The 21,417-nt window shown below is 33.8% G+C and overlaps 1 protein-coding gene and 1 long non-coding RNA gene across 2 annotated transcripts; both read right to left on the bottom strand.

The window, feature by feature from the left end:
• Positions 1 to 107: 107 nt before the first annotated feature.
• Positions 108 to 8,452, bottom strand: LOC132738804 (uncharacterized). Its single transcript, XM_060726401.1, has 4 exons — positions 7,948 to 8,452; positions 4,105 to 5,020; positions 3,264 to 3,354; positions 108 to 346 (listed from the first exon to the last, which is right to left on the bottom strand). Exons 1-4 carry the CDS (start codon positions 8,333 to 8,335, stop codon positions 209 to 211), a joined length of 1,533 nt encoding a protein of 510 aa, XP_060582384.1. The 5' UTR covers positions 8,336 to 8,452; the 3' UTR covers positions 108 to 208.
• Positions 8,453 to 10,225: 1,773 nt separating this feature from the next.
• Positions 10,226 to 17,185, bottom strand: LOC132738802 (uncharacterized). The gene is made up of 4 exons (XR_009626920.1): positions 16,852 to 17,185; positions 12,747 to 12,836; positions 10,701 to 10,819; positions 10,226 to 10,326 (listed from the first exon to the last, which is right to left on the bottom strand). It is a non-coding gene; the product is annotated as an uncharacterized LOC132738802 (long non-coding RNA).
• Positions 17,186 to 21,417: the final 4,232 nt, after the last annotated feature.

Raw genomic sequence — 21,417 nt, 5'->3', positions numbered from 1 at the left:
CGTGGCAACCTCTAAACTTTTCATAAACTCTTCTCCAGTTGGCATTGATTTCAAAAATCACTTGGATTATTCTGGATCATTTGGTTGTTTGATACAACAGTGTTATTGCTATTTATGTGGTTTGGCTTGGTGGACCAGCATTGGGAATACCTACATTGTCATGTTCAGCCTTTTGTTGCCATGGAAATGATATCCGTATTAGTGTTGTTTATAGCAGAGTTATTTTCACTATCTCATGTAACACAATACGGGAGAAGTCTTTGGCAGTAAATGTCTTTGATCCAACAGGCAGATCTGTAAAATCTTCAAATGAGGCTGTGCCGTCTTTGAAATCATGCATTTCCATCTATAAAATAATAACATATATTTTAATAATATTAATTAAGACATTAATCAGTCTTACATCAGACTTTGGTGTTTAAATTTGTTTGGTTATAACATCTTTAGTAACACCCTAGTAAAACTTGAAAAAAAAAGATTTAAAATCATATTTACAAATTAATTTAAATAAAGATTCCATACAAGCCTTCTTTTCATTTTGAAAGTGATAAATATGTTTGATATTTTATTTTTGCAGCCATCTGACAAATCTATTTTTTTTTAAAATGCTTAACTAATGAACCCTAACCTATTTAAATTTTCATTATCAGTCAATTTATTAGACTCTGACTGGTTAATTAATTAAAGCTGATTTAGCAATTTGAAAGTAATTACATGTTCTGATTCATTTAAAACACTGCAATCCTATTGGACAAAAAGAAATATTAATAACTTGTAGCAATTAGTCAATGTAACATTTTTTATTGCTGAACATAATAACAAACAAGAGCTGTCCATAAGTCAGTGTACTCTACTATTCTTAGTGCATGACATAGCCTGGGATTCGGACGTTGATATAATTTGCTTATTCATCACATACGTGCTATTATTTTACTCATTCATGTTTTTGATAGTATCAACTGTCAATTTGCGAACAGAAGCACAATAAGAATCGACAGACTGGAACCCTGGCTATTCATGACAGTACTGTAAAAAAGGGGCATAATTATGTAACAAGAGGGCCATGATGGCCCTGAGGTCGCTCACCTGTATATAGGCCCCAGGAGCGGGGTCAGTTTAAACCCCAGGGCTTTTATTTGAAACAAACTTGGTAGACACTCATTAGAAGATGTTTCACAATGTTAAGTTTTTTAACTACACACATGTAATGAAAAACAATGATCTCACCCGTCCCCTCCCTTGCCCCCCACCTCTCTCTCCCCCCCCCCCCCGGCAGGGGCCAATTTTCAACCCAAGGGCTTTTATTTGAACAAACTTTGTATACATCCATAAGAAAATATTTCATGCTAAACATCTAAGCTCTAGCTCATTGGGTTTTTTAAAAGAAGATTTTTAAGTTTTTACTAACACACATATAGTTAAAAACAATGACACCCCTGGGGCGGGGCCAGTTTTGACCCCAGGGCTTTTATTTGAACAAACTTTGTTGACGTTTACTAAAAGATGTTTCATGCTTAATATCTAAACTCTAGCTATTTAGGTTTTTTCAAAGAAGATTTTTTAAGTTTTAACTATATGCATATAGGGAAAATCAAGACCCCCCGGGGCGGGGCCAATTTTGACCCCAGGGCTTTTATTTGAACAAACTTTGTAGACACTCACTAGAAGATGTTTCATGCTTAATATCTAAAACTCTAGCTATTTGGGTTTTTTCAAAGAAGATTATTTAAGTTTTTGCTATACAAATATAAGGAAAATCAATGACCCCCGGGGCGGGGCCAATTTTGACCCCAGGGCTTTTATTTGAACAAACTTGGTAGAAACCCATTAGAAGATGTTTCATGCTGAATATCTTAGCTCTAGCTCTTTGAGTTCTTTCAAAGAAGATTTTGTAAGTTTTTACTATATGCATATAGGGAAAATCAATGACCCCCTGGGGAGGGGCCAATTTTGACCCCATGGCTTTTATTTGAACACACTTGGTACACACTCATTAGAAGATGTTTCATGCTGAATATCTTAGCTCTAGCTCTTTGGGTTCTTTAAAAGAAGAATTTTTAAGTTTTTACTATATGCATATAGGGAAAATCAATGACCCCCTGAAGCGGGGCCAATTTTGACCCCAGGGATTTTATTTGAACAAACTTGGTAGACACTCACTAGAAGATGTTTCATGCCAAATATCTAAACTCTAGCTATTTAGGTTTTTTTCAAAGAAGATTTTTTAAGTTTTTACTATATGCATATAGGGAAAATCAAGACCCCCCCGGGCGGGGCCAATTTTGACCCCAGGGCTTTTATTTGAACAAACTTTGTAGACACTCACTAGAAGATGTTTCATGCTTAATATCTAAAACTCTAGCTATTTGGGTTTTTTCAAAGAAGATTATTTAAGTTTTTGCTATACACATATAAGGAAAATCAATGACCCCCGGGGCGGGGCCAATTTTGACCCCAGGGCTTTTATTTGAAAAACTTATTAGACACCCATTAGAAGATGTTTCATGCTGAATATCTTAGCTCTAGCTCTTTGAGTTCTTTCAAAGAAGATTTTGTAAGTTTTTACTATATGCATATAGGGAAAATCAATGACCCCCTGGGGCGGGGCCAATTTTGACCCCAGGGATTTTATTTGAACAAACTTGGTAGACACTCACTAGAAGATGTTTCATGCCAAATATCTAAACTCTAGCTCTTAGGGTTTTTTAAAAGAAGATATTTAAAGTTTTTTCTTTCGGTTGCCATGGCAACCAGAGTTCTGCATGGAATTAAATTCTTTGAACAATTTTTAAAGGTGACCACCAAAGGAACATTCCTGTGAAGTTTGGATGAAATTGGCTTAGTGGTTTATGAGGAGATGTCATTTAAAGTAAAAGTTTACGGACGGACGGACAACGGACGGACGGACGACGGACGGACGGACGAAAAGCGATCACAAAAGCTCACCCTGTCACTTTGTGACAGGTGAGCTAAAAAGGTATGGGTATAATTTATGGGACCTGTGCCCATCATGTAAGACAGTCACACAGAACAAGTGTGTGATGTTTTAACCCATTCCCTTTTGTTGTTTTGGAGATACCAGCCTGCATGGAAAATATAACCTGAGTGTGACTGCAACCGACATGAGTACATTGGCTCTCCCATTCTTGGTTGGAATAGTCATGCTTAAAATTCCTTACTGTTCAAATGATACATAATCATTGTATCGTAGCTCTAAATATATTTTGACAAAATGTTCACAAACAGCATAACAGTTAACATACTTTTATCCCATTACTTTCACAAGGAATACGGTCATTGGCTACTTCTGGAGGGTTGAAACTTGTTTCTAATTCTTCAGAATTCTGGAAATTTCTGAAATAAGACAAAATACAAATGTACAGATCAGTAACATTCAGCATCCCTAAACATTGCAAACAACAACAACAACAACAACAAAATAAATACAAACAAATAACACAAACATAATGAGTTTAATAAAGGTTTAATAGTATTGGTCACATTGCAAATTTCAAACCTTTTTGTTGTGTAGGAAGAACAAAGATTTCCCTATGTATATCATGAAAATATTAAGGAAAATGAGGGCACCTATGAAGAAGCATTAAGCCACTGTAAGTAAGGCACAAAAACCTCACCGAGGGCACCTGAGAAGAAGCATTAAGCCACTGTAAGTTAGGCACAAAAACCTCACTGAGAGCACCTGGGAAGAAGCACTTTGCTTCTGTAAGTCAGTAGGTGACTGTAAGTCAGGCTAATGAAGGCACCTGAGAAGGGATGTCCAAGAATACACACTTAGACTAAAGGGCACAATCATGTCTTGGGACAGGAGTTGGGGGACAAATGTCCAAGACTTCTGTTCTTTGATGGGCTTTTATTTTCTCAGCTTTACTTGTGGAAGACCTCAGCTTACTTTTTGTACATTATTTAAGGTACATGTCTGTAACCATGTAGAGCCACCAACAAAACATTCACTTACAATTATCATGATTTGTTACCTTGGACCTCCCTTTCATTCCACTACACTAAACAGACTTCATAATATTTTCTTTATTTAAAAAATATTCCATTTAATCTTTTGCAGTATTCCTGATCAAACATACTAACCTTTGTTTACTTTCATTATCATTATTTGATACAGTTTCCCCCTGTAATTCTTTATCATTCCTAGATAGTTTAGTATCCACTTCCTGCAACCTTTTGTCAGGAACTTCAGTAATATTTCCCATCATCTCAGAAGCAGGAATTTGATTTAACATGGCCTGGGGATCATAGTCTCCAAACATACTGCTGAATGAATCACTGTCTGAGTCTGATAACTGTACTGGCCTTGTATTATTCACATTGTACTGGTTTTCTGAAAAGACTGCTTCATTAACATGTACTCTACCATTTTTAACATCTGTATGATTGTAAAAGTCTGATACATTTAAATGTCCACTTGTTGTAGAATTTTGATTAATAGCCTCATTGATACAAGGCACCAATCCTGGACTTTGAGTAGTCATTTTTGAATTTACAGTGTATGTTGTTACCATGGAGGTGTTAAATTGATTTGCCATTTCCATATTCATAGCACCAGATGAACAAAGTAAAGGTTGGCCATTGCTCATGAAACTGATAGTATTTTCTTTAGAACATCCTTGCATTCCATATCCATATCCTTGGGGAACATCTGAGGGCATACGAGTTGATGGTGGTATTGGATTTAACATATCCTCCACTGCAAATGTTTCACAATTATCTTCAGTTACTTTTGCCACTGGTAATATAGCCCCCTTAGGAATTCCCTTTTCCAATGGCTTTCCCATCTGATCTTTGTTCTTCTCTAAAATTTTCTTTAACTCTTCTTTTGTGACTTTCGTATTATTGTGCGACTTTTCAAAGTCTTCTAAGACAGAGTCAATGTCTAGGCTACATGCATCAGCGAACGTTTTATCTTGGTATTGCAAGTAGAATACTGGCTCAGGAACACCGGAATATGGACTCTCTTTAGCAGCATGTCTCCCTCGTTTTGGATTTCCTGTAAAAGATAAAGAATATATGAAATCAAACCTGTATATATTATATACATGTTAGTGCACCTGCCTTATTCATACATGTAAGAACTTACAGAACAGCTTTAACAATTTTTCCAAGTCCACCATCCCCGCAATTTTTTTTTACGGGTGGATTTTAACTGTGATGCCCCTGGACAGTTGTGATGTTCCGCTCATCATCTGATGCGGTGATGATTCATCACAGGATATAGTCATCGTGGATCACTGTGAAATATTGCAGGGACATTTCGCTCTATTGGATGACTATTTATCAATTTATTACATGTTCGTCAGTGAAAATAACACACGCAACATTTGTCTCCTATAATTTCTGAATGGCAGATATTTGCACACCTGTTTTAAAAATGTTAAAATGTTAATTGTTAGTTACTGCAATTAATTGCCGATTGTTGAAATTCCATAGCGCTAAAATGCACAAAACTAATCCTGAACAAAGAAGCATCCATAAATAAATAAAATATAATGTTTCCATTGTTAAATAATACGAGGGTTGTTCAAAAAGTAATAGGACTGCAGCTCTACTGTTCACATTTTTAAATTTACGTACAAAATTTTACATGAGACAAATATCGGAACATGTTCTCTATATACAGTGAAAAATTCAAAACAAAATGTAAAGAAATGAAATTTCTGTGAAATTTTCAAGTGACAAGGGGTACGAAACGCGGTGCACGCTAACAATACACTAATTGACGTTCATGACGTCGTAAAATAAATCGAAATTGTAATAAGCGTCATTCTTTCTGAAAGTAGTCTCCCTAGTCTCTAGGTGTATGAGTCATGTAACTTTTACTTTGCCTCATATGTGGAGATGAAGCAAGAAAAAAAGCGATCACATTCTTGTTCCACTGTTTAAAAAAAAACAAAATAAAATAAATGCCCGATAGCCGGGCATTCTCAGGGTTTTCTCTTGTGTTTTTTGAGTAACCTTGGAACTCAATAGGACTGAAAATGTTAAAGTAAAAGCAATTTATTTTATTAATTTACTCATGTCATTGTGTTTAAAACAATATGATTATATACAGAACAATAAAGATATTTCTCAATTGAAAAGTATCCTTTTCTACTTAGCACAGTCTATCGTTTATTAAAACAAGTTTTCGGGAAACACTACTAATTATTTCCGTTAACTATTGCATTAATTTATTGATTACACGTATATCTAGTTAAATACAATAAAAAAGTGTTTATAACAAATGTCTTATTTACAATCCTTTGGTTAAAACTAAATAAGTAGACCCGAAGCAGATACAAACAACGATAAACAGTTCGCGTACCGTTTACCGTGGATTCTTTTGTAGCGCTTTTACAATTGACGTCACTAACGTCACGTCAGTCTTACGGTCAGTTTTTAACTTTCATCCTCACCCTTTCTCGTTATCGATCTTGTATTTTCAGTTTTTGAATTGCTTGTGCCAGCTGAAAACAAGTGTCCTGATTGCAGGATAATTGTCCTTTGTTTATGTAATCATTTTGTGTGTATCTGAATGATTATAGTCAATCTGTTGGCAAAATTTAACGATGGCACACATTTTCTGTTTGTTAACAAATGTCATATTTCTACATCTAACGCTATGACCGCTGCTGTTCAAAACTTAATAGATAGGCAATTTCATGTCCGAATGACGTCAAATTTGGACATAATGTCACATTAATATATTTCAACGTATTGATGGAATACAGGGGAAAACAAATAGTTATTTATAAATAAATTAGAAGTAGAACTTACCTCGAATAACTATATTTATGTGCTGCGCCGGGTGCGTGTTACCATGGTTATTCAATAGCAAAGGAAAAGCGCGTTTAGCACAAAAAATTAAAAAACTTATGTTTGTTTTGTAGAAAACATTTTACGATTGCTTTATATATGAAAATATTCTAAATTGAATGAAATTTGAATACGCAATACTCCCAGTCCTATTACTTTTTGAACAACCCTCGTATACACAAAATTTACAAAGAAGATGACCTCTGACAAATGACAACTCAGCTCTACAAAAGAATCTGTCAATCTTTGATGTTTACACATGTGTAGTCCCTGCCACATCATCAAAACAAACCTGTCATCTTTTTTGTGAAAGAAACAATAACACATAATCAATTATTGCTCAAAAGTAAAAATGAAATGTTGGATGATAATCGTGCATTTTGATTGTGATATTTTTTTAACATTTTTATTACGCAAATGGAACTTCAAAACTACCGACTTATATACAGATTGTTATGGCTGTTATTTAAGCAATGGGTAAGTGTTATTGATTTTTTTCTAACAAGACTGCATTGTAATACATGTATGTGAACATTTATAGTAGATATTTAGCACAGTGAATCTCTGTAATTTTCCACCGGGGATTGCAGGGATGCTTTAACCAGTCCACGGTGATTTGTCACTGTGACTGACCATAGTATGTCCCCCACGAATTTCAACTCGCTGTTAAAAGTGTCCGCGGTGACAAAGCTGAAAGTGCAAAAATCGCTTGAGATGTGCTTATTGCACTTGAATCAAGATATTGTATTAATTTTAGGCAGAGTTGATATTTCAACCTTTAAAGTGAGCTTCTGACCCAAACAAATCTGGATATATACTGTATCCAACTCTAACCTTGCGTAAACCTTGTCAAGAGGATGTGAAAAAGAATTGCAGTTTGTGCAATATACATGTATGCATGTTTAATGCAATTATGTATTTATATGCATACGCAGACTTATGTTTTTTTATCTTACAGCAAGATTTTCCCGCAGAAAGTGCTGTGGATTAATAAGCATCTTCGATATGATGTTGCTTTGCCAAGAAGTATAAATATTATAAAGCAATGTCATATTTATTGGCCTACGTTTACTTGTTAACACTTTTACAAATTGCATGAACAATCAACTGCCTGTTACTGACCTTTTCCTCGGACTAAAAGTGGTTCTTTTTCTGTGATCTGCTCTGTTTCTGATGTCTGAGGAACTTCAACATTATTGTATTCATCAGGAACATTTCCTGACTTTGATAATGGAGTTATCTTAGTACCCGATATATCTGCCTTGATGTCAACACTCTCAGAGCTGTTTTCAGTAACCTTTTCATTAAATTTCAATTTTAATAAGCTTTTGTGTGCTTTCCTTACTGCTTCCCAATGGCCAACTATATTGAAAGTACTGTTCGATTTTGTGAATTTCACTCCAAATTCTTTTTCTACCCTCACAAATTTTGATGCTAATTTTTCGGGATCAAAACTTTCAACAAATGACGGGGTTAAACGTGCTACAGCGGCTGCAAAAACACCCATCATTTTCAATGTTAATTAACACCATTCATTGATGAAAAAATCTATTGAACTTTAAAAGGAAAATGCAATTTAGCATGTTTAATTTTTTTTATTATTTACACCGGAAGTAGAAATAAGAGGTGTTTGATTAGAAAGTAAGAACGATAACTTACTTGTGAAATAGCGGTATGTTGCTTAAAACGAAATGAACGGTAAAACTTAAACACGCAAGGGAGGTCATGATCTTTGCTGAGCTGCACCCATTTTGTATGGGAATTTTAAGATCCTGTATGCTGTAATTAAGGTTGTTTCCACACTTAAGTGAAATTTTAGCTATATATGTATATAATAATGCGTCTACAACAATTATCAAATATCGAAGAATATTTAATATGTACTGCAAATATTTGTCCACAATATATACGATCATTAAAATATATGCATTCATTTCTTACTGAAAACTAGGACTTTTGAAAATAAATTTCGAATTACATGTACCTCCCTTTATTAACATGAAATGTAAATTCGGTAATATCTTTACCTTTACTTTTTTTGGAACTTACACTACTGATAAATCTTCATTTGAGCATTATATTTATGATATAAAACCATAAAAAAATGAGTTACAGGATCTTTAAAGTTACTAGGCGCGCTGCCTCTTATGTCAACTATCTGTTCATAACATTTCAATGATTGCGTTGTCTGATCTGGTTTTGATAATTGAGCCGTGTCACGACAAAACCAACATAATGGGTTTGCAACCAGCATTGATCCAGACCAGCCTGCGCATCCGCGCAGTCTGATCAAGATCCATGCTGTTCGCTATCAGTTTCTCTCCTTGTTATATGGTTTGTAAGCGAACAGCATGGATCCTGATCAGACTGCGCGAAGGCGCAGGCTGGTCTGGATCCATGCTGGTCGCAAACGCACTATGTTGGTTCTGTCGTGACACGGCTCATAGTACCGACAGTTTGCGCCAAAACAACCCTTTCTGGCAAATCATTAAATTTTGATGGCGAAAAAAGTTTTAACATAAAGGTAGTTCCTTATGCACCTATCAATATTATGCACGCCCGGGGGGGGGGGGGCGGCGGGCTGACCCAGGGGAATTTGACATCTTCAAATGTTTGAAGTCTAAATCCCCACCCTAGAGACAACCAATTTTGTCTAAATCCCCACCCTTGAGCCTGCTTGGTGCATCAAATGCCCCGGGGGGTAGGGGAGAGGGTAAATATCTAATAGATCAATCAATAAATAAAACTGTTATCAGAAAAACAATGAAAAATATAAGTACAAAGGCTTATCATTAGGAAAATAATGAATCCAGATTAATGGGCCTCAGAAGTAAGGTAGGTATAGTCACTCCCAATGAGTATATATGTATCAATTGTAGTTTAATAACTTTGATAGTATTCAAATAATTTGACTTTGAAGATACTTATATTTTTTTTATAAAAATGGGTATTTTCAAGTAATAAAGGGGCATAATTCTGAAAATAATGCATCAAGGTTATAGACCTTCTTAGTATGGTAGTGGTAGTCCCACTAAATAACGTACCTAGTTTCAATTAAATATCTTTCATAGAATAGAATGTATGACTTGAAAAAACTTAAACCAATGCGGACACGGACACACAATCGATATCGATCGTATAAGCTCTTTAATATTTTACATTTATAGTTTAGCTACAAAATAAACCTACTAACGTAGTTTCTGACTCCACATGACCCAGTTTCTGTAGGGATGGTAAGCATGCTGACCAAGCTTAATTATAATTGAACCATATCTGTGGCCTCTTAGAGTGTTAAAACACTAAAAGTTGAGGACACCAGATTTGCGGAGACAGACATTCACCGGTTATGATCACAATAGCTTCGTGCTCACAGCTCAGATGAGCTAAAAACTTACAACACTTTAACTTCTTATTTTATTTTAACATTTAACACAAAAAGTCATTAAAAAAGACATTCTTCCTCCTCCTGCGGCCGAACCTGAACACTTCCACATTGTTTTTCTGAAATAGAGGGCATTTTTATAATCTTTAAGGTTTCAAATTTATTAAGTTTCATTTAAATTAGACCAAAAATGTTCTAAGATTTGACCTAGTGACTTAATTTTTGACCCCTCATGACTTTATTTTAAACATGTTGAACATTTACACTAACTTTAATGAAAAATGGGCCAAAAATGTGGCCTCTAAAGTGTTTGCATTCTTTTGCTAAAATTTGACATAGTCTTTGACCCCACATGACCCAACCTTGAACTTTGCCGAGATTTCAGCCAAACATTTTGACCAAGTTTCATGGAGAAATGACAATTATAGCTCAACACAAGGCTACAAAAAGAACTGGCATAATTTTCTTAAGCTAAGTTGCATAGTGTACTCACAATCTGGTGCACTTTCCTCAAGAGCCTGGATAGGAGCAGGAGCCTGGATGGGAGCTTGAGTCGGGATATATAGGAGCTTGAACCTTGATAGGAGCTTGGGCCTGGATAGAAGCTTGAACCTGGATTGTTTAAAAATCAATAATTTAGTAGCACAAGTTAACAAAGATTTCCAACATATATTTTTGATAAATAAAACAGAAGGTTGTTTTTAATTCTATTGGAATGAAAATGGTACTGAATTTTTTTTTTTAAAACACATTATTTTCTAACAATTCTGCTGGTACTAAGTCTATCAAACTAATCTTGCAATTATGGTGGGGAATCACGTGATATGGAGACCACATGACATGGTATTGCAGCAATTGATAATATTTCAGATTCTGGTGTCCATGTGAGAATTTTTGTCAATATCTTTGTTTAACAGAAAATATTTTGGAGTATGCGTAACTGACAGGACTTGCAGTAGCCCCCAGCGACATTATAAACAATATTGTGCTTTTTCAGGAGAATTTTAAGTTTAAAGGAACATAATGCTTTTGTGAGTAAAATTTCAATTACTGAAAGAACATATCATACTTATCCTCTTATTGAAGAAAATGGCTCATTTCCGCATTACTATTCTTCAGAAATTATTTTTTCATCCAAACATACCTTCAAATTATTACATGAGCGCAATATACGAGGGTTGTCCCAATATTCTGTGACAAGATTGATTAAAAGCTAAATAAAACAGGTACGAATTTGATATTTTAATATGTTATAAACCCATATAATCTAAACATTTTCACAAATTTTCATAGATAAATATCAACAAACAACAAAAATATGCCATAAACACCATGGCAACTAACTGAATCGCGGCGCACGTCCAACGTCAAAGACGGCGTTAAATCTATATAAGGCGCCTTTCTCAAATACTCTCAATGGCTTTCAACGCAATAATGGTACCCATAAATCGTCAATTTCTGACTTAAATCATGTGGTTGTTAATGTCTGTTGAATGTTTGGAAGGCATACATTAATTTTTGCTATACGCAAACTTCCAGTCTCGTTACTCCTGTTTTTAGCTGTAGGAAATAGGCGACGAAGATCGGTCTTCCTATCTGTGTTTTCCTTATTTTCGCTTTTTGTAGCGCAAAACTCTGGTTCCGTTCATGCCTTTTGTACACAATTGCTCAGAATATGTTGCTAAACTGTTATATTTGGTATATTTGTTGAAAATCGTTACATGTGTCATCTCGAAATAGTCATGAAACCTGAATGACATGTTCACTGCGCCGCAAATTCTTCGAACGTCGCCATTTTAACTTTCCTATTTTATATGAGATATTTTCATTTATTCGTATCTTTTTCGTTTTTTAAGTTATTTATCTATAATTTTCAGAGATGATTTAAACATAGCAGCAGAGGAAGTCAACGTGACATTGTGCAGACACATCATCAGATATTTGAAATATACGTAATTAATTTCAGCCTATTCATAACAAAATGTAAATTATTTGACGTGCGCCGGCAACTCAAACCAATGTCGTTAATACTGAAAATTTCTAAGTAACTAGGGTAAATTTTTTGTAAATGATTTGTTGTAATGTTAAATAATAAACTTAACGGTTATATGTGTGAATTATTTTCTATTGGCGTTAAAAATGAACCGGCTATAAAATTTGTCACGGACTTTTGGGACAACCCTCGTATTTATAGCGTATTTTGAAGATTTTCTTTCATGTCTTTAAGAAATCAAATGCAAATTTTTACATCAGTATTCTACTTGATGTCATTGGTGTGAAACTGAACACTCTTTTATTTCAAATAAAGTTTACAAATGCATAATGGGACTTTAAGATACCATGTTACGTCACAGGTCACCATATCAATGATTCCCCACCATGTCAATGATAAAATACACATATTTAGACCACAGAAGTGCAATACCCCTTATATGTTATTTATGGCTTTCAAAAAAGAGTTTTTTTTTGCCTCAGACTCATTTAATGTTTAGGCAATCATTTATGAAATTCAACTCATGATGTCATTGTGCCTGAATACCTTTTTCAAAGACCGTGTCTCGGACGCCTTTGCCTTGCCCCTTTTTCTGTTGGCAGAAACACTCGTCAAATGGTCCAACCAAATGATCACCTGTTTAAATATAAATCAACATTTAAATACATTCACATTTATCAGATAAGAACAAAGCCTTAACATAGTTTCTGCAGATTCAATTTACTTTTTATTAGAGCAAGTCACGACCGTAAAGCAATACAAGACCAATGAAGATGAAACCGATAGCCAAGATTCAAAGCCTCGTTATGACAAGCAGTTGAAACAGTTAATGATAATAAAACAATGATGGAAATACATCGGAAAAAAGGATATTATTTTATTTAGATCTGTTTTGACATACATTGTATTTAAATGCATTTTCTTACTTTATTAAAAATCATATTCTAACAGAGACATAGATAACAGAGATAGGCTTCTTCCTAGCCAGTTAAAATATCATGTGTGCCTGCTAAACTTAAAACTTGTAGCAAGTAAAACTTATTAACCAGATATCAAAATCAGTAAAATAATACATTTTCTGAAAACTTATGCATTTGTCTATTGCTGCAGCCTGCAGGTAAAAATATTTACAGTTCCCATTAAAATAAATGTTACATTATTTTTCAAAGAGAACTTCTTGATATTTTTTGTTACAAAACTATTCATATGACCAAAAAATGGCTCAGTGGGTATGTTCTGCCATGTTTTTCTAAGGGAAAGGCATGAAAAGTTACCAATATTTTAACATTCAGTCATAGATGAAACATTTACCTTTCAAAGAAAGGGTATATAATATTTAAGGATCAATTGTACATCCATTAAGTTTTATTTGCTACAAAATGCCTAATTTTTCACTTTTTGATAGGCATGAGTGATAATTCAATGGAGTATATAAGAGCTGCTTATCTCAATGTCTCTGATTCTAACAAGGCTCACGGGAACCACTGACTTGGAGTCCCGTGACTTTAACCTTTGGAATTTGACTCCCTTGCATGGATGTGCAAGCTGATCTGGATCTACACTGGTAGCATAGGTGTTAAAATAATTATAAAATGAATAATTAATAACATAATTCTGTGTGTATACTCGTTGTATGTATTCAACATCCGTTTTGTGTCACTTGATCAGTTCATTCATACTGCAGTTAAAGGGATTAACTCAATCGATACGACATTTTTTGCTGTAATCGTTTATATTCTACAGGCAAAGTGAACTTTCTTTAGTGGATTTTGTATTATAAATACGAGATATGTGTCAGTTTCATGTGATTTCCAACGCCTTTCAGACTCGCAAAATAAATGGGTCTATTCGCGAAAACAGATGACAAACATGAAAACTGCTAGGCTCCTCATAGTGTCTGGGTAGAAAACAAATGAAGAATACAATCCCTGTACACGGGGGAGGAAGTGTTACACGAAGGATGGAGTTCTTATGATAACTTGTTTGGAGTTCTTATGATAACTGTCACGGAGTTCCTGGAAAACGTTACGGATTTCTGTGGAAAACTTTTCTATATACTTAGAGAACTCGCGTAAAAAATGGTTATTTTTAACTTTAAATGGGGAGTTTGAGGTGCTAAATTAAACTTTGATAATTAAGCTTGCCCTACATATTGTATTATGTTTCCGAAAAAAATATTTTAGTCCATATTTCGTCGCCGTTTAAAAAAATCTGGTAGTTTTTGAGAAAAATTTCCAAATTACTTGCTAATTCGTACATATTGACTTTTTCATTTGTGATCTTCTTCGTTGCTATACATAATCACCTAATTATAGTAGAGAGTTGCAAACATAAAGCCCGGGCTAATAAATGTATACCCGATTTTTCAAATGTTACGGAGTTCTTGTGATAACTCAAAATATGTCCTGGAGTTCTTATGATAACTTTTGTTACTGCCAGTGTGTTTCTTGTGCTTAATTACGGCACGTTTAAGCGTATTTTATTAGTCAATAAGTGTGTTAATCATTATGAAGCATAGTACGCTTATCATTTGCACAAAAATTTGGTTATATAACGTTGGTTTTGATCGTGTTTTAGTTCCTAATTAAATTTGTGCGAAATCATATTGACATTATAAAACCCAACGAATGCACTAAATGTTTCTGTGAATACTGTTCGTCAACAAAAGTTTTATGTCATAATTTTCCGCAAATGCAACATTGAGGCCATGTGGCAAAATTAAAACACGATCAATGAATATATCTGGAGAAGACATGAAACTGCTTTGGTGTACAGTCTACATAGGATAAACAGGTGCTAAGTTATATCTTCAGGAACGACCGCCTGCGTGGTCGAGGGGTTTGAGTCGATGACTTCTAATCCAGTTACCTCTCTGGCGTGGGTTCGATCCCCGGGAGATGCTTTGGTAGTTTAGCACGGAGGAAGGTAGTCTAGTACTGGTGTAACTCTCCAGGAACGATGGAAACTACCCGCCCATATGACTAAAATACTGTTGAGAAAAGGCGTAAAATGAAACAAACAAACAAACAAAATTCTTCAGGAAAACCTGAATCAGCGGTCACCTGTATTCAGCAGTAACATGGCTTAAACCGCCAAGGAAAAAATATTTAAAACTTACACTTTTTTTCTCAGATAACTTGTTTTAAGCAACCACCTTTCTAAAGCAGACAATAAGTAGTTGGGCTTCCCTCAAGAAGCGGCTAAGTAAATTGTATCATTATATACCATGTAACGTATATAACCGGGATATCCTTCACACCCATGCACCCGAAATGTATGATCTTTTTATGAATAAAAAATCAACCGATTACTACCGATCTCTTCGACAGATTTGCACGTGCCCTACGTGTTCGAGCGAAAGAAGTTCGACAATATATTTTTGTAATCAATTACAGCAAAAGTTGTTGCAAAATTTCCACTAGGACTCCAACTTTGATAAGAAAAATGTATGCAGTAATTTTCCGAAATATGGAAATTGCTATACGTCACGTGATGCTACATTGGATTTAATAGAGAAAGGAACAAGGTCGATAAACGGCATGAACCTTACGGTGACTCACATATCTTATTAAAGACTTACTTTCTATCGTCATATCATTGTCATAGAACTTTATACGTTTCTATGACAAAAACTGATACCTTTTAGAAATTGAAATACCCGTTGAATACATAAAGACGACACCCACCTCATTAAATTAAGATAAGGGTAGTGCATACTACCTACTATTTTGCTGATAACCATTTACATGCATACCGATAGCATAGTTACTTAATGTTCTCTAAAACTGCCAGGAATAATGCATATATGACGAAATCATGCTTGAGTTTTAAATTCAAAGCGTATTATTATCCTGTAAGTAAATGCTCTACATCAAGTATGTTTACAGTCATTCCAATAAAATAAAAAAACACACACACACACACACACACACAAAGACCAAAACAAACACACAAAAAAAAAACCACAAGAAACGGAGGTAAGAAAAATATCTCTTGAACTGAAAAACACGATCAAAACCAACGTTATATAACCAAATTATTTTGCAAATGATAAGCGTGCTATGCTTCATAATGATTTACACACTTATTGACTAATAAAAATACGCTTAAACGTGCCATGATTAAGCACAAAACACACTGGCAGAAACAAAAGTTATCATAAGAACTCCAGGACATATTTTTAGTTATCGCAAGAACTCCGTAACATTTGAAAAGTCGGGTATAAATTTATTAGCCCGGGCTTTATGTTTGCATCTCTCCATAATTATTAGGTAATTAAGTATAGCAACGAAGAAGATCACAAATGAAAAGGTCAATATGTACGAATTAGCAAGTAATTTGGTAACTTTTCTCAAAACTACCAGATTTTTTTTAAAAAGGCGACAAAATATGGACTTAACGATTTTTTCTGAAACAAAATACAATATGTAGGGCAAGCTTAATTATCAAAGTTTCATTTAGCACCTCAAACTCCCCATTTAAAGTTAAAAATAACCATTTTTTACGCGAGTTCTCCAAGTATATAGAAAAGTTTTCCACAGAAATCCGTAACGTTTTCCAGGAACTCCGTGACAGTTATCATAAGAACTCCAAACAAGTTATCATAAGAACTCCATCTTTCGTGTAACACTTCCTCCCCCGTGCTGTATACCTTTGCAAATATATCCCAATTCTGGGGCAACCTTCTCGTCTTATCCCACAATTTTCTCTACCGTAGAAAAAATCGAAAAGTTTCATGTCTGCAACTTCAAAAACACGAATAAAAATATCGCCGTCGTCTTTTGACCTTTCGCAGTTACTCCCCTTTTTTATTTTGTGGCGTCGAAATTCCCGAGTCCCGGGATTTAAAAACCGGCCAAAGTCTATTACCCGGGACCCGGATTCCATAAGTTTGTCAAATTCCCGCCTGTCAGGAATGGTCTTCTGTCTAAAGCCCCGTGTATGCCCGCCGCCCCCCCGGTAGGGCAAAATATTGACATGTGCATTATTCAACGTTGGTTTATAAACATGTACCCGTTATATGTGATGAAACACAACAATATACCTAGCTATTTATGAAATTAGGCTATTTCAAATGCATCAGAGTATTCGACCCGATGTTGATGCTACTGAAACTATTTGTTTTGATTGTTAATTTTTTGTTGTTTATAGCAAAGAAGTTACTCGTGCTAGTCAATACAGAACTATATATCTAAATGATTGGAAAAATCATACATAGCACTGACAATAGGTCTTACGATGAATCAGCAAAAATCTGGTAAAACAGTTTCATATTATTCTTTAATTTATTATTCTTTATTTCTAACCAAATGCTACCCATAAAACTATATAAGGCCTAGCTCATAACATTGATATGCAGCTCCTTGCCAGAGACTTATACAACAAATAGTACAGTTTCGTGCCCTACCTTTAAAAGGTCATACTTGAATATAGCATTCTACCACAGTTTTTTGTATTTAATCGGCTTTCGACGAATTGTCTTGCAAAAGACAGAAATTAGCTCTCTCTATATTTTTTATGTGTTATACGTATATGTTTTCATCACACTGGAAAATATTTTGATGTAGTATCTGTATATACACAAGACAAAATAAACACCTATTGTATATTCTCCGTACAGTAAGTATACTGTACGTGGCATAATGTAGGAGTTTAAAATAAAATAAACAACTATGTAAGTAATAGGTATACGTGTGGCATAGTGTTTCATCGCATATTTATGATTACTAACTGGTATGTTTTTTTATACACAATAGAACAGACTCGCGACATAAAATAATTCCATTTCTCTTTCCGGATATTTTGTACGAAAGAGGTTATTACATGGGGCAAGTGTGCCTTTAGTCCATATCACCGATCATTTTAATCACATCTTACCTTGTGACACACCGTATCCTGTTTACTAGTTAAAAACGATGATCATTATACAAAGGAATCTGTTTACATTGTGACACACAGTATCCTGTTTACTGGTTAAAAACTATGATAAACATGTACGTAGGATTCTGTTTATTCCGATCAAAGTTCAGATTATCCAAAATGTCTTGTAAAATAAAATTATATAAGTAGCGCATTTACAGTTTTTATATTGTTTATATATTTACATAATAATCAAATCTCAACTTCTCGGTTGACTTGTTGTCAATGCAAAAAAATAAAGTTTCCTTTTAAAAGGAAAGGCTTGCTCAGTTGTGCCATCATCCAAACCCTTTAAAATTGTTTTTTCTTGTTTCAATTTATTATCACAATTTTTTTTGAATTACGTTATTTGTATATCATAAAGGGTTTATTTAGTTTTTTTGTAAAAACGAATATTTTTTGTCAAAAACGATTTGAAATCTATTCTCTATTGTATAAAACTAATAAAGAAAATAATCAATCGTAAAAATACTAACATTGGCTCTCCCACATGGAGATCTATCTATCATACTGAAGGGAAACAAGTGTGCACATTTCATTGCAGAGTCATTCGTTTTGACAGTTGCTAATTTCATTTATATAGCAGCTTCATAGACAAGTAAATGCACTAAAAGACTTCGTTACGTGATACCAATTAATAAGCATGTATTAACTATGTTACACCTGAAATATCTATGATCACAGATATACCGACAACACGATGCGCTATCTGTAGAACAGCATGTGATATGCATGGGCTATTTTTAGATTACCTCACCAAGACGTTTAAACTCTACGTTAGAATTGCGTTTAAATAAAAGACTCAGTAGATCTAAATATAACTCGATCATGCACTAATATTCTATGTGATTGACCGCCCTTTGGAGACGGAATACTACTACAGTAACCATTCTCTATTGTATAAAACTAATAAAGACAAAAACCAATTATAAAAGAAACTAACTTTTGCGTCTTGAAAAAGAATTGAAACGGAACAATTTCGTTTATAATTTATTTCTTCCTTCTACTTACGCTTTAAACCGATAAATCAAGTAAAAATAGAAATCCTATTTATATAAACAAACTGGGATTACCGAAGTAACTAAAATAGCTTAGATTTCCGTAATATTACTTTGTCTGATTCCGCAGTATGACGGAATCGCCCAAATTGTCACGATTGCACTCGGAACTGCCTCGGCTATTATTATTAATCCGAAGAGTGACGGAAAGGGCCGAAAAGTTGCGATTGACACAATGATAGATTGGTTTCCTGTTCAATCATGCACTAACAAATGTAAGCAGGAAACCACTTGACCGGAACAACTTTTCCAAAACAAATGGCTTGCAGCCGTGGCTGCAAGCCAAAAAAAAAAAAAAAAAAAAAAAAAAAAAAAAAAAAAAAAAAAACCGCACGTGATAATTTTGAAGATAAAACTTAATATACGTGCACAAACAACAGCCCGAGTGATCAGATGTGCTTCTGAAATGTCAGCCACTGTTTCACAGTTATACAGAAGATCTTCATCCACCACCCAGAAGTGTAAATAAATTGCAACATGTGTATCACATATAGAGTTTGAAGCAGAGACTGTATGATGATTTTTATAAGGTAGGTGATTATGACTTGATATATTTCAATTTAATTGTAAATTAGCGGGTGTAACATAACATTTATGCTTTTAATTTTGATATGAGATACAAATCGACTGTTAAGCAAAACAACAGCGAAAATTAAAAAAGAAAAAAAAAGAAAAGAAACAAAAAACATAACTGGCATTGTAAAATATAGAAGTATATGAGTATATGTCACTTTTCAGTTGTAAAATTATTACTTATTTTTCATCATCATCATCATCATCTTCATCATCATCATCATGGTAATAACAATTTGCTATATAATGAATGAAATTATTTCTTACGATCGTCTACTTCATGTAACTATTCAAGTTTTATGAAGGTTTACCAGGGTCATTTAATTTGAAAGACACCGTGTTTACTGATTTGTTAAAATATCTATCAGTTTGTAGTGTTTTATTTATATGGTAAACTGAACAGTGGCCTATGCATTAGCAAATAATAGCAACAAATACACCTTTACGATTTATAATGCATATTTATATATACATTGTTAATGCTCAAAGAGCCTCTACTAACATTGTTCTTCTTACTATCACAATTATTCATGTTAACAACAAATGTATGTAATATAAGAAATTGACTTGATTTTGACTTAGAGAAAAATTTGATAAACGTTCCGCTGGAAAGTAAGACACTTTTCAGTAATCATAAAACTATTCTTTATGCGATTGTCACTTGAAGAATTGGCTAGACTGTTAATCAAATCAACTTCATTGTTAATATAATTGGTTAAATTGAATGTTAATTAAATTTGCTAAACTATTAATTGAATTGGTTTCATTGTAAATCAAAGATACTAGTACTACATTGTTAATTAAATTGTTTACTTAACTAATCCTTCAGTATAATATTTATTTATTTGACCACATTGTTAATCAAACTAGGTACATTGTTTATGAAATTGGCTAAACCATTAATCAAATTGGTTACACTGTTCATCAAATTGGTTACACTGTTAATCAAATAAGCTGACCTGTTAATGAAATTAGTTACATTTGTACACAGTTAATTAAAATTATTACTTACATTGTTTATCAAATTGACTACACTGTAAATCAAATTGGTTAAATTGTTAATTTTGCCACGACCAGCTCAAGCTCAGCTAAGATACATGTATTGTATACGTTAATAAAAATTTTGTTCTGTTCTGTTCTGTTCTATATAAATGTATTCATTTGTTTAATATCTCTGGCATTATACATGGTATACAAATTCATAGCAAATATTACATAAAATATACGATTGATAAAACATGAATATTAACATTTTACAATTGATAATTTTCGTGCAATATATTTTTGAATAAATACTTTGAATGGCATATGAATAAAAAACAAACACACTTTATGATATTTGTTGAAATATTTCGTTAAATTGCGAAATATCTATTCGTGTATTAATTTCTCATATACATATTTTTATCTTAATGGTGCATGATTTGTAAATATATGTTTGAAGCTGTAATATTTCATACATCTATAGTTAAACATCCCTACAGGCATTATATAGTTGATATCTAATCAACAAATCTGATCCGAAATATAACTTTATTACTTAATACCGATGATTTGTCACATTAACCGGATGTATTCATCCGAGACATAACTGTAAACATATTACCATAATGAATGACTGAGACAAGTTAAAAATTGCCTATAATACCATAATTGTACAATATATA

The sequence above is a fragment of the Ruditapes philippinarum genome, unplaced genomic scaffold (genome assembly GCF_026571515.1).
Source record: "Ruditapes philippinarum isolate M1 unplaced genomic scaffold, ASM2657151v2 ctg10533_1_1_1_1, whole genome shotgun sequence".
In the NCBI taxonomy this organism is placed as follows: Eukaryota; Metazoa; Mollusca; class Bivalvia; order Venerida; family Veneridae; genus Ruditapes; species Ruditapes philippinarum.
The sequence above is the reverse complement of the archived record's forward strand: the minus strand, read 5'-3'. Positions and strand labels throughout refer to the sequence as shown.

Bases quoted from the DNA above. Each gene is read 5' to 3' on its own strand.
- LOC132738804 (XM_060726401.1), bottom strand. From the start codon at position 8,335: ATGATGGGTGTTTTTGCAGCCGCTGTAGCACGTTTAACCCCGTCATTT. The intron at 3,355-4,104 runs GTTAGTATGTTT...GTCTTATTTCAG, and splicing joins GATAATGAAAGTAAACAAAG to AAATTTCCAGAATTCTGAAG. The intron at 347-3,263 runs GTATGTTAACTG...ATTATTTTATAG, and splicing joins GTGAAAGTAATGGGATAAAA to ATGGAAATGCATGATTTCAA.